The following is a 13,288-nucleotide window of genomic DNA, read 5'->3' on the forward strand; positions in this document are numbered from 1 at the left end:
TCAAGCCAGCCCAGCCAACAGCAGTTAGCAGTCAAGTGGCAGGGAAGGGACACTCTGTGCCTTGCCAACCTGTGCCAAAAATGCAACATGCACCTCTGGCACCGCCTCCCCCCCAGCAACTCACAAGCCCTGCTTCCCCCTCTCCCACCTTTGTCCTGCCTGGGTCTGACATCTGGCCTGAGGCAGGAGATGGCCCACTAGGTGCTTGGCCAGAGCAGCTGAACGCAGGCTGAGTTCCAGTGCACCTCCCTGCAAGAGGGGGCTAGCAGGGCCATAAAGGAGCCTGCCTGGGATGCTGGCAGAAAGCAACCTAACTTAATTTGATAGGGGATCTGGTACAGAAATTAGATGCACCAGACTAACCTAATTCACATAAATTTGAATGTGCATCGATCCAGGATAATGTTAGACTGGGTTCCACTATTTTTACTCTGGTCTATGTGCTCCAAACTTCTGTATGATTATGGGTTTGGCTCAATTTCTAAGCATGTAGTCTCGATTATGTATAATGTCTGTACCTAGCCCTAGCCACAGGGGGCACAAGCTATATGTGCTGATTAAAGCTGGATAGAAATCAGGTGTCAAGTTATTACACATTTTCAGGCAATAACTTTATAGCTCGTAGGACTTTTTAAGGTGCCATAGTTAATTTGTATGTGTAGGCAGTCTAAATTAATGTCACAATTAACGAGGTAATTGAATAACAGATATAGCATGTAGATGGGACCTTGGTGTCACATACCAGCAGGTGTGAATTTGAGAGGTATGCTGCTCATCAGTAGAGATGTTGGAGAGGGAGAACAGGTCTGCCGGCTCTTGCAGTTGCTCTTGGTTACATTGCATCTTCTTTCCCAAAAATGCTGGAGAGTCTGTCATGTTTTAGGAAGTGAATGACTATGCAATTCTTCATGGAGGGTCCCTCAAGCTGGCAGGTTATTTCATTGCTGCTAAATGTGGTTGGTTGCAGTTGACAGTGACTTTCAGTAACTTTTCAGTCTGACAAATGGTTACAGCCAAAATCCTCTTAAGACACATCACAGTCTTTCATATTCTTCAGAAGTCTTGACACAGTCTAGAATATTTTAAGTTCCTTAATTTTATTGACTTTTTTTTTTCCATTAAAGCAATTGCCTGCTTTTTTCTTACTCAAGCATAGTGTTATTCCAAAGGGAAGTATGGATGTACAACAAATCAAAGAAATAAGATTTGAACACCAGATTTAAACAACAGTGTGCTTAGAAAATAAAATAAAACACTTCTTCTTTTAAACTTAATCCTATGTAATTGTTGCAGTAAATCTTGAGTGGGTTCTTGCCCTGGAACTGTTTTCAACAGAATTCAGAGATTATTTATAAGTTATGTTCCTGATTTTGCTATCTAAATTTTATGTTTTACATATGTACAAATAAACAATTTATACTGGCGTGTAAACTATATCAATTTAAAATGAAACATAAACATACAGCTATTGTCAATATTTCAAATCATATAAAGAGGTCTAAATTATGTATGATTAATTATTATAATTACGTGACTTTGTGCATATTGAAGCCTCTAGTGTTGGGTTGGATAAAATTGTGTGGTTGTGTAATCAGAGCAAAGGAGCAGGTGTGTTAAGGCTCCTAATTGAAATTCTTCCTGATTCTCACCATATGACCTGTGGCAAATTGTTTAATCTCTTCTGCTTTGTGAACACATCTGTAAGTTAGGTAGAGCCTCACTGAAAAGCTCTAGATTTCCTGGGGATATACACTTATCTCCAAACTAAATGTTTTTAATGGTATGGCAGAAATTGTACACAGTTCCCCAACTTTAAACTATTGCTTTTCTCTCTTTTTAGTGAGTGACAGTTGCTTCAGGAACCTTGCTGAGGATCGTAGTGGGATAAACCTTAAAGATCTGGTTCAAGATCCTTCTTTGTGAGTATCTGGGGTTTTTTTACAGCTAAGCATAGAAAGCCTCCTCATGATCACTTGTTTCTGGAATTTTAATTAGGTACAGATTTTAGTTATGATGCAGGAAATTTTGTTTAGTGGCAGCTTGTGTGCCATGTGCTGGGTCTGTAATACCAGCAGATGTGACCAGAACCATACATTGTCTTTCACAGTGGAGGTAGGGGAAAAGGAATGGCTTCATTCATGATTTAATTCCCAAGGAGCACAGATAATAGACAATACTGTGTCAGCATAAGAATGGGATCAGAGGGAAAATAGTCTGAGAATATTACTGATTTAAAAAAGATTGTGCCCATCTTTCTCTTCCCTCTTGGTTTGTAGGCTGATTATATTATCAAACTAGATATGAATATCCTGATTACAAGTTTATTCTCAGTTTTCTTAGGAGTCCCTCTTCATATATTTTTAAAACTCCTCTTTTCTTCAGTATTTCTTCTTTCATGCTAAATAAAATGTTGGTAACTTCTCTTCTGACTAGGAAAAATGTCAGCTACTGCCCCTCATGTCATGAAACAGACACAATCATTGGAAGTCTGAGCAAGAGACTGAAGAAGCATAAAGGTTTATGAGTATGCCTTATAATTGTACTTACCTAGTGCAGTCATCTTTCCATTTATTTCTAGTTCATCATGTAAACATAAGTTGTCCTTACAAGTCCAGAACTAGGAAATGGAGCCATGTTTAAGATAGGGTCAAACATGACTTTTCCTAGGTTCCTCTTTAACTAATGTTAAAAATGTTTTCCCCACTGATGTAGGCTGTCAATCACGTTCAACACCTGCTATTAGAAAATGTAATCCCCTCTCTTATGGATTGTCCCTTGTACACTGGATGTTGATCATATTTGGCCTTGTTTATAACAGCAGGGCATCAGAGTTCAATCCTGGTCAAGTATTAGCAAAGAGGAGGGCATATCTGATCTCTAATGTCTGTTCAAGCATGGAAGATTAATAGTCGATGCAGGCTAACAGTTCCATTTTTACTAGAGTAAAGAAATCAAATACAAGTCTTGAATTTGCAGATTGAAAGAACAGGCTTATAATATATTTGATGTTTGATAATCAGTTTCACAAAAAAGTATAAAGAGGAAAAGATGACGAGTATGTTCATTACCTGAGGTTAGAATGGTTAGAATCAGGAGTCATAATCTGCAAAAATGATTAGATCAACGGTTCCCAAACTCTGACAGATTGCGCACCACCAATTTATAATGATACAACATAAAGTAATTATAATAAATCTGTTAACACGTACCACTGACAAGTTGTCTGCGTACCACTGGTAGTACACATACCACATATTGGGAACCATTGGATTAGATATTTTAGTTTAGCTTTTGGTTTGGGTGTCCAGTTTAGGACCACTTCAGGAATCTCTTTATCAGTCTGATTGCTTTGTGCTTTATTGATTCTGGAGAATTTTACCTGCTGTTACAACAGGCAAGTTTGATTTCCAGAACTATACCTAGCAAGAATCTTTGAAGAGTTAAATATAACTGGAGGCCTGTGGTAGGGATTCCTTACCAGGGATGGTGACTTTTGCTTATTGTGGAGTATCAGATTTGCTTTTTATTACCTCCAAAGTAATGAAATTCCTCCCTTGCCCATAACCTATATGAAAAAATTGTAATCCATTAGTTTGTTTAATCTATGGAAATAAAATGCAACTCTGTTTCTGTAGCATAAGAAGCAATAAGTGGCTACTGTGATTGATTAAAATGTGAGAGGATCTGAAGGATTGTATTGATGTTAGTCTTAAAATATCCATTACTTCCTCAGAGATAATATTCAGGACATCTCTTGTATGGCAAACTATATTACAAGGGGGGAAATGTATTTTTCCCTCTTAAGAATATGAATATGTTATACTGTTTCTTTGGCTTTTCTAATGGATACTCTTAAGAGGTGAAAATGCATACTGAGTAACTGTATGAGCAGTTCTCATAAATGTGTAATTGTGTGAGGGTATGGCCAGTATGAACACTTAAGGAGTGTTTTTGCACATGATGCCAAAAACATCTGTCCTTTTGTAAGGGGAAATGCAAGCTAGCTATTGAAGCCAAATTTTTGTCTGCCTTCTGCTACCAGAGCAGTGCAAAAGGACATAGAAGAGACAAAAGTCAGTTCTACAATGTTAATAAAGGAGTTGAACCTAACATTTTTGTTAGGAGAATAGTATTTAATTAAATTCTGAAGAGCAGGTGACTGAAATTATTTTTATATGGTGTCATGTTGAATAGCAGCACTGTGACTGCTTTATTTCTTTCCATTAAGTTTCTTTGTCTCTGTCATGTATGACATTAGAATAAAAGACAATTAGGTAAAATTTTCCCAGTGCTTAACTTAGAAATTGCTGACCTGCCAACAGATTCCAGTACACCTCTTATATCTGTCACAAGTAAAACAGAAAACTCAAGAGAATTTAAGTTTATTAATTTATATTATTATTGATCACTTGTATATAGTGTTAATATTTGAATTGACATTATCCTCATATGATATAGGTTCTGGATAAAAGGTGGTAGAGATGGGTTATAATACTCTTGCCACCTGACTTGAAATAAGGTTTTCTTTTACACCAAACCAGCATCATGTGATATAAAATGTTTGTGTCAAATACTTTCCATCTCCTGCGTGTGGTTCAGTTGCTTTAACTATTTTTTCAACGATACAGTCATTTGTCATTTTAGCTCCTGTCCCAGGTCTAATTTCTAATTTTGTTACCAAATAGAAGGTTATTCTATTCTGTAAAATTGTGATTCTACCCTGAAAAAGGACCCTGTACACTTAGGGTTTGGGGGTTCTATCTTTAGCACCTGAGTGATATTGTATCAAATATACTGAAGTACCAGTAAAGGATCATTAGCGACGCTATTAATTCAAGCAGTGGTCTGATAAATAATATTCTTTCCTTGTCCCACAACATTATCAGAGTATAGGTTCACTTGGCCAGATTTGTCCATCAGTCGCTCTTAAATATTTGTGCTGTCTTGTAATGTACAAGTTCCAGGTCAATTGCCCTGAAAATGTAAATCAATAACATTTTCATTAATAATACACTGAAGTCAATCATATCAAATGGAAAAATCGAGAGTTATAGGGTAGGAAGCTGTATGGTAGAAAAATATATCTTTTGATAGACTCTCTGATCCTTTGATGAAGTTGCAATTCCCAAGAAGTCCTCTGAAAAAGACAATTTTACATACTACTCTACTGTGTGAAATCCCTGTCTCTGGGGCAAGAGAAAAAGAGAAGATTAAAAATTGCCTCAGAAATCTGCCTATAAAGTTTCCTCAAATCCCAGACAGGTGTCTTTTGAAATACCAAAACAGAGCAGAATAAGAAACTTCATGCCCTCAAAAAAGAAAATATCTAAGATTACATTATTGTCTCTAAACATTTCAGTAGCAATACATTCTTAGTCTCCACTGGTATGGTTTTTTTGATACTAGCAAATTATCATATTTACCCAAATCCAAGATGACCCTGAAATTCAGATGACCCCCTGATAATTAGATTGTATCCATGGAAAATTTATAAATGTGTTCTAATTTTCCATGGATAGAATCAATTTTTTGGAGGATTATCTTAAATTCTACCCCCTTCTACCCCTCGCCCACTGCAGTGGGGAAAGAAGTGGTAAAGGGCAGGTGGTGGGGAAAGCAGTAAAAGGGCAGGTGGTGGGAGAGGCAGTGGGGGCATGCAAATAGGGCATCTGGTGGGGAGGCAGTGCAGGGGCAGGTGATGGGGGGCAGTGCAGGACAGGCTGTAGCAGTGCAGATGGTAGGGCACAGGCAGTATGGAGGCAGAGGGGTAGTCTGCCTTTTGTCCCACAACCTCAGGTCCCTGTCTGTCCCTCTATAGTCTTGGTCCCCTTCCCCTCCTCTCCTTCCCCCTATCTCCCACCCAGGCAGCTTCTGCCCCACCCCAACTACAGCATCTCTCCCCATATCCACTGCTGCTTTCCCTTGCTCTGGCACTGGCAGACTTCATCCCCACTCCAACCTGGGGCACAGGACACAGCTCCAGCCTGGCCCTATAGCAGCAGTGCCAGCTCCACATTAATGCTATGGGGCCATGCTCTGTGTCCTAGGTTGGAGGAGGGGCAGCAGGGGGCAGAAGATGTTCTCAGGGAAATAAGGGAGCCTAGGGGGCAGATAGAGGATCAATGTGGAAGGGGGAGAGGGCAAGGTTGCAGGGAGGGACAGGCAGCTTCAAGTCACTCAGCTTCAAGATGCAAGGAAAAGTTATCTTTGGTACTGGTACTTTTTTTTCTTTACTGTACTAGAAATTTTTTTCATGTCAAATTTCCCAGAATCTCCCATTTTAAATTAACATTCTAGACTTACTAGATCGGTACGAGGCACCAATGACAGACACATACTGGAAAATTATTTTTTTGCCATGTGAGAGATTCTCACACAATATCTATGGACTTCATCACACAGAAGATTTTGGTACTTCTGTTTCTTTCCTTATTTTTATTTCTTCTGAACAGATGGAGAGAGAATAGAAAGGAAGAGTTTAAAAATAAATTAAATCTCTAATAGGAGGCAAGTCAAGTCAAAGTGTCTGCTGATCTCAGCATGTTGAATAGAACACGCACACATTTGAACATTCATAGTAAACACGTACATAACATCTACATAACATGTACATAACATCTACAATGATATCTCATTTCCAAAGTTCTGTTGAAAAGTCTGTGCTGGTAAGAGAAAAAAATAATTGCAGTGTATTACTGAACTGAAGAGAATTAATGGATGGCCCAGAAACAAACCTGTCTTTATGTCTAGGAACAGACATTCAAAAAGCCTGAGCATGAATTGATTCAGTCTTTGCAAGTTAGTGTAACCTGCCTGTCGGGCTGCCACCATCTAAAGTGTGCCCTTGCACCTGATGGACATTCACCTGTCTTCTCCCACTCGTTGTAACCCTCTGCCAGCCTGCTCAGGGTGGCTCTCCCTCTCCCTCTCTCTCTCCCTTCCCCCCCCCCTTTTATTCCCTCCTGCCACGACTTTTGATGGTTTTTGAAGATGTAAAGAAAGGGGAGAGGAAGGGGTGTTGACATCACTGCCCCGATCACTGCCAGCTGCTGGTTCATGCCCGGATTTTTGCCCAGCGAAAAACCCCCAGAAGAAATGAAAAGCCGAAAAGCAAACTTATTGGATCCATTGGTCCCTTCCTTGGTTGTCGGGATCAAGACAATTTCTTTTACTTAGTCTGTCTTTTCTCAGACATTTGAGCCTCAGCGTTAGAGACAGATCGAGTTTCCCTTTTCTTCCTTCTCCTCTTCTTTATCCTCCCTCTCTCTCGGATTGCCACAACGTTTGGCTTAATTGCCTGCTGGAGGTGGTTAATCAATGTAAGACAAGCCACGGGAGAGAGTATCCGCCGCTCTCTCTCCCTCTTCCTGTCTGATTGCTGCCGCGTTTGGGTCAATTGGCTGCCCACAGCGGTCAAATTAGCGCCAAACAAAAAAGGAACCAAGCTGGGGGAGAAAACACCCGCTCCTTTCGCTCTTCCACTCTGATTGCCACCGCATCCAAATTGATTGGCTGTCGGCAGCAGTTAATCAATGTTCAAATTAAAAAAAACAAGTTGAGGGAGAGAGTGCCTGTTTTCTCTCTTCCTCTCTCTCCCTCCCTTGGATGAGGACTCCTCCAAGCCCCAAGACCCTTTTGGCATCTTGCCCCATTCCCGGGGCTTCAGTCTCAAGCAGGACATGGCCATCTTCTTACCTGCCCACCGCCTTCCATTCTCTCTCTCCCTCCGGTTCTCTGCTCGGCCCCTGGATATTGCCCCAGCTGCTGCAACCCATCAATCTGCTTCACCTGGCAAGGTGTTAAAGTGGATCTGGTGCACGCTGGCAGCTCCCGCTGTAGGATGGAGACTTTATTTTGGCTGGCCCTGTTGGGGAGACACACCAGGTGAGTATCCTCTGGTCTTTCACACTGCCTAGGTTGAACCGTTTTGCAAGTGTACAGACATTCTCTCTGGACAGAGGAAATTCAGGTACATGCTTGCAGTGGCTCAGGGTAGAAGCTGGGGAGTGCTAGAGCAGCCCTCCCTTCCCTTCTACAGTGCTGAGCTGAGGGGGGACATGGCCAGGCTCCAGCAGGATGCTCTGTTTAGGGAGGAGTATAAACCCCTGTCTTGTCTGTACAATCCCAGGCTTTCCCAGGGTCGCTGCTCAAGGGATGGTAGTGTTGCCAGTCCCCAGCAACACTCTGAGGCAAAAGGTTGCAGTGCATTCATCTGTTGATGATACTGAGCTTTTCAATCTCCCTCTCTCTGCTTCTTCATACTGTCTGTAAACCTGACAGGCAAGGGAGCCATCAGGGAGCTTATAACACAGTGTCTATTAGCCCATCAACAAAACAAAAGCCTCTCTCATTAGTTCAAGCTCTTCTTAAAAAGCTTTTTCCAGGCAAGGAATGGAGGGGCATTACAAGCTGACCTGTTGATTAGCTCCAAAAAGCCTTAAGTGAACACTTCTGTCTGCCTGCCCCAGTGAAATTGGGACAGGCAGACAGGCACACACACACAGACACCTCTCAGCATTAGCTAGCATAGCACGTGTCTAGGGTCCATGCTGTGGGAGATGGGAGGGAGTGAGAGGGGGATCCCTGCTTGAGCAGCGAGGGGGGAGGGCTGGGGGAAGCCAGGCAGACCCTGCTGTGCCGTCAGTCTCTGCTGAAGCCCTGACTAGGGAGCAGAAGGGCAGAGTCAGCCCTGTTCTCTGAAGCAGAGAGCACAGCCAAGCCCAGCACCACCCAGCCTAGGGCTGTAAAGCATCTGGGATGCTGAACTTCTGCTCTGTTACAGGTTTAAACCAGTTTCTGATCACTTTAACCAGGTTATGTGTACCATCTGTCCCTAGCCTACATGCTCTTACTTAATCATTTACAGTCCTTTCATAGCACTGACAAAGTAGGTTGTTGCCTATTAAAGCTCATGCTACTCTGAACTAGTTAATCTCAGTAGTTGCTGACCAATGAGGAAAAAAAACCAAGCAGCGCTTTACTGGAAGAGACATCACATTAGTTTCACCTGACTCCCCAGCATCTGTATAGATTGGGAGCTTCAGTGGGGGTTTTTGGCACTTTTATCTAAAGCTGATTCAATCAACTATTAGATAACAGATCCAAAAAGCCCCACTGAAGCGCATGATCTATACAGATGTTGGGCGAGCCAGGTCAAACTAATGCAATGTCTCTTCTGGGTATATGCTGTGCTTGGCACAGGGGCACACCGAGCTGAGAGTAAAGTACTGTTGGGGGGAGTGGGGGTCATGTTTATAAGCAGCCTAAGGTACCAGCCTGTCCTACCTTCTGCCTGTTCTAAAGGGAAAATCTGAGATCTGTGAATGTTGGTCAACTTGAAATATATTCAGTTTCACAAATTGAATTAAAAGTAATTTAATGTTATGTGCCTGTCTTTGAATGCCTGGGCAATGGTGTGTTTTTATAGTTGCATTTTCTATTTTTTAAGCAACTCATCCTACTATTTGAAAAATGAACACAAATGACAGACAAAGCAGATGTAATAGGATCCTGATCCTGCAAATAAACTCTTGTGTAACTTTATATACATGTTTAAAGTTGTTTGTGTGATCTGTGTGTAAATGCCTGTATACAGTAAAATGGAGACTCTGCCAAGTGCTATCAAACATACAAAGTAAATTATGAAATACAATCTGTAATCACTGCCATTTATGTTAACATTTGCTATTATTACTTGCAGTAATAGCAGATTAAATTTTTTTTTGACAGAATATTATTTCACCACTGAAAATTTTGTTTTTGAATTCTAGACACCTAGCAAGCAAATTCCCAGGTAGTTTTATCTTTCTTTTCCTTAAAGCCAAAGTCTAAAATTTTATAAAATGCAAGAGACAGTACACCTAATTACAAAATTAGCCATCACACACTCCTCCTGGGTGCATCTACACGTGCACTTTAATATGCAGTAGCCTATTTTACTGCACATTAAGGCATCACATCAAAAACTGTGCTAATACGCTAATGCACAGTAAAAATAGGCTACTGTGCACTAAGTGTCACTAAAAAAGTATGCTTTTGCTACTATGCATTAGGACAGCCTATTTAGTACCTCACATTAGATGTACTAAATTTAATGCACAGTAGCAAAAGCACATTAATGAATATGTAGACACTCCCATCTTTTCTTACTTTTTTGGTTTGGGGGGGGAGGCGGGGTTGCCACAAACTTTCTGCTTTTATTTCTCTACCTACATTTCTGAAGCATTGCCCCAACATCATGGTATTTTAAGTCCTTCCTCCTTTTCCATGAACATGTGAGATCATTTCATGAAGCTCTTGGTTTGGGAGGCAATGTAATAGTAGAATTCTTTATTTCTATCTGTGTATAGAAACAGGTCTGACAGACCGTGGCTGGAGAAGCTCGTTAAGTGCACATAATTAACACCACAGCAAATAAATTGTCATGTCTATGTCGCTCTATATTCATACCTATTATATTTGATACAGGTATACAGGGAATATGGTGGTATGGTGTAATAAAAGGTACTATAAATATGAGAATGATAGTTGAATTATTTATGAATCATAAAGCTGAGTATGGTAGCAGGAATAGCTAAAGCTGACAGTGTTAATAGGAGCAGTTGTTCTGTCTGTTCTCTGCCTGGAGCTGTATCTGCATGTGTGTTGTATTCATATGCTGCAGGAGACATAGTGGGGAAGCACGTGAAAATATACTTGCTACGTGCAGAAAATTAAGGAGCTAGTGTTGAACAAGTTTTTGTCCATGTGCTCAAAAGTTTTATGTGGCTTCAAGCTTTTTGGAGTCCTTTTCTGGGTCCTTTTTGGAAAGAGAAAATCTAGCTGTGGAACCAGAAGATAACAGATTTGAATATCTGATGCTTTTTTAAAAACATAATTTGCTGTTCCAGTAGTGAATTCTGCCCATCATTACTGTTGGGTAAGCATAACATTTTCCCATTAGAATTATATATGTATAGTGGAGTAGGAAACAGATAGATTTTTTTTCTTGAGTTAAGGCAATGATCTGTTTTTAAAAAATTGGAGTTTTAGAGTGTGCCCCAAGAGATGAATAAGGCTAAGCACAGAAATTACACATAAACCGGTATAAGTAATCAGAAACCAGTTCAAATCTATAGCCCAACAGAAGCTGAGTGCACGTAAACCTCTTGAAAATGGACAAAACCAGTTTAAGATAAACCTGGATGGATGTAATATCACACTTAACTGATTTAGGTTAAATCAGTTTATTGAACTTCTGTCCCAGATCCCCTCCAGATTCAAGTTAGCTCACAGTCCCTCAGCCTCCCAGGAGACTTTGCACCTCCCGCACAGAGTCAGTGCATCCTCCAGTTGTTTCATATATTTTATAGATTCATAGATGCTGGGGTCGGAAGGGACCTCAACAGATCATCGAGTCCGACCCCCTGTCTAGGCAAGAAAGAGCGCTGGGGTCAGAAGACCCCAGCCAAGTGAATGTCCAGCCTTCTCTTAAAGACCCCCAAAGTAGGGAAGAGTACCACCTCCCTTGGAAGCCTATTCCAAATTTTGGCCACCCTTACTGTGCAGAAAAAGGTTAGCCCCAACAAGATGGATAACCAGAGCTCCGCAGTGTGGCCCAGCCAAAGAACAAAAGAGCCCCGGAGCCTAGAGCAGGGCCTGGGAAAGGGGAGACCTAGGCATAAGGCTAGGTAAACCCAGCCAGCAGCAGCTAGGTTCCTTTGGCCCCTCCCCCCCCCAAGAGCTGGAAGAACTCTCAGTGCCCAAAGCGTGTCACAGGGCCAGGAGGGGACGTCTCAAAGTGACGCAGACAACACTGGTGGGGCCTCTGATTGAGCAAAGGGCTCTGAGGCCCAGTCTGCGGCTCCTCAAAGAAAACTATAAGTTGCTGGCAGAGTCAAGTCCCGCAGGGGAGGCATTCCTGAAATAAGGCACTGCCCCCGCCCCTCCAGAGGGAAGCCCCGGGTGGAAGTTTCCCTCCCAGCTAGACCCATAGAAGGGGAAGCACCCCTTGCTAGCTGGGATCCAGGGGTAAATGCACCTTATATTGTGTAAAACTGTACCTCATATTTGGTATAATTGTTATCATAATTATGAATATGTTGTACAAAATGTTATGAAATTGGGTTAGTTTGGTATAATAGATTTTTGGCTTATCATATTGTAAATATTTATTTGTATACCTTTGGTGTTGTTAAAAGATATTGCTAAGAATATTTTTTGGAAAGTTTTCTTTTGTTATCTATTAGAATATTTACCTATATATATTTTGAATAAGAAATAAAATGTATATTACAATTCAATAAACTGTAAATAGTTAAGAGTATTGGCGTGGCGTTGACTATAGAGCAGGGGTTGTCAACCCCCAGCACACATGCCGAGCATGGCACACAAGGCCATTTTCCTTGGTGTGCGTTGGGGCCAGGACCAGGGCAGGGAGGCAGCAGCTGTTTGCAGTCTCCCGGCTGCAGCCAGCCCCAGCTCTGGGGAGCTGCTGCCAGCTGTGAGCCTGGGCTGCTCCCAGCAGGCAGCTGGGATGCTGGAAGCCCTGCTGAAAGCCTCCAAGGCTCTGTGGGACACGTGCAGCAGGGCCCTATCCAGCCATGTTGAGGGGGGTGGCAGGCAGCCTGGCCCCACAGGGGGAAGGGAGAGTGGCCCAGCCCCAATCAGGCCCCATTGAGGAAGGGAGCATGGGCCAGCCCCAGCCCATCCACACAGAGAGAAAGGGGTATGGCCTGGGCCCTATTCAGCTGCACTTGGGAAAGTGTTTTGGCTGTGTGCGGGGAGGGGATGTGGCCTAGCTCTGACCTGACACATGAGGCTTGGGAATTTGATAGCAGGGGAGGGTGGCAGTATTAATGGTCCCCACTGCCAAATTTTCCAACCCATGGGGAGCCCTTCAGACCAGATGCCATAGCTTCATGGGCCACAGTTGCCCTGTGGGCCACAGGTTGAACATCCCTATCTTAGATGAATCTGAATCAAGAGAGCAGAAAGAGCCAGCAGAGACCAAAGACAAAAAGTCTGGCAATTAATATTGTACTTCAGTAGTTTTGTGAACAGAGTGTTACTGCATATGAATATTTTTGGCTTGTTGTTTTACCAAAATAGTGACGCTTAAAGAAAGTGTAAGCCAGTTCATATTTTAAATACTAATAGTTTATATAGAACTTTAAAGTCAATGGCATCAGAGCACTTAAGGAACCAAGCAAGAATTTAGCCTCATAACCCATACATGGGAAAGGTAAGTTATGTTGCCTTCTATGCTCAGGTGGTTAGATAGAATATGCAACCTGGCAGTGTTGTTTGT

General features: G+C 41.9%; 1 protein-coding gene and 1 long non-coding RNA gene across 16 annotated transcripts in view; one reads left to right on the forward strand and one right to left on the reverse strand.

Annotated features, from left to right (window-relative positions):
* Positions 1 to 13,288, forward strand: part of GPHN (gephyrin) — a 631,726-nt gene that overhangs the window by 234,128 nt on the left and 384,310 nt on the right. For all 15 annotated transcript variants that reach the window (XM_059722870.1, XM_059722873.1, XM_059722869.1 and 12 more), the window contains one exon: positions 1,841 to 1,919. In XM_059722870.1, coding sequence (XP_059578853.1) covers positions 1,841 to 1,919 — 79 coding nt within the window. The remainder of the gene's footprint in view (positions 1 to 1,840; positions 1,920 to 13,288) is intronic.
* Positions 1 to 13,288, reverse strand: part of LOC109280500 (uncharacterized) — a 125,913-nt gene that overhangs the window by 41,086 nt on the left and 71,539 nt on the right. Inside the window, exon 3 of the long non-coding RNA XR_009460138.1 lies at positions 7,696 to 7,864. This is a non-coding gene — a long non-coding RNA (uncharacterized LOC109280500). The remainder of the gene's footprint in view (positions 1 to 7,695; positions 7,865 to 13,288) is intronic.

This window comes from Alligator mississippiensis, chromosome 2, assembly GCF_030867095.1.
Source record: "Alligator mississippiensis isolate rAllMis1 chromosome 2, rAllMis1, whole genome shotgun sequence".
Lineage (NCBI taxonomy): Eukaryota > Metazoa > Chordata > Crocodylia > Alligatoridae > Alligator > Alligator mississippiensis.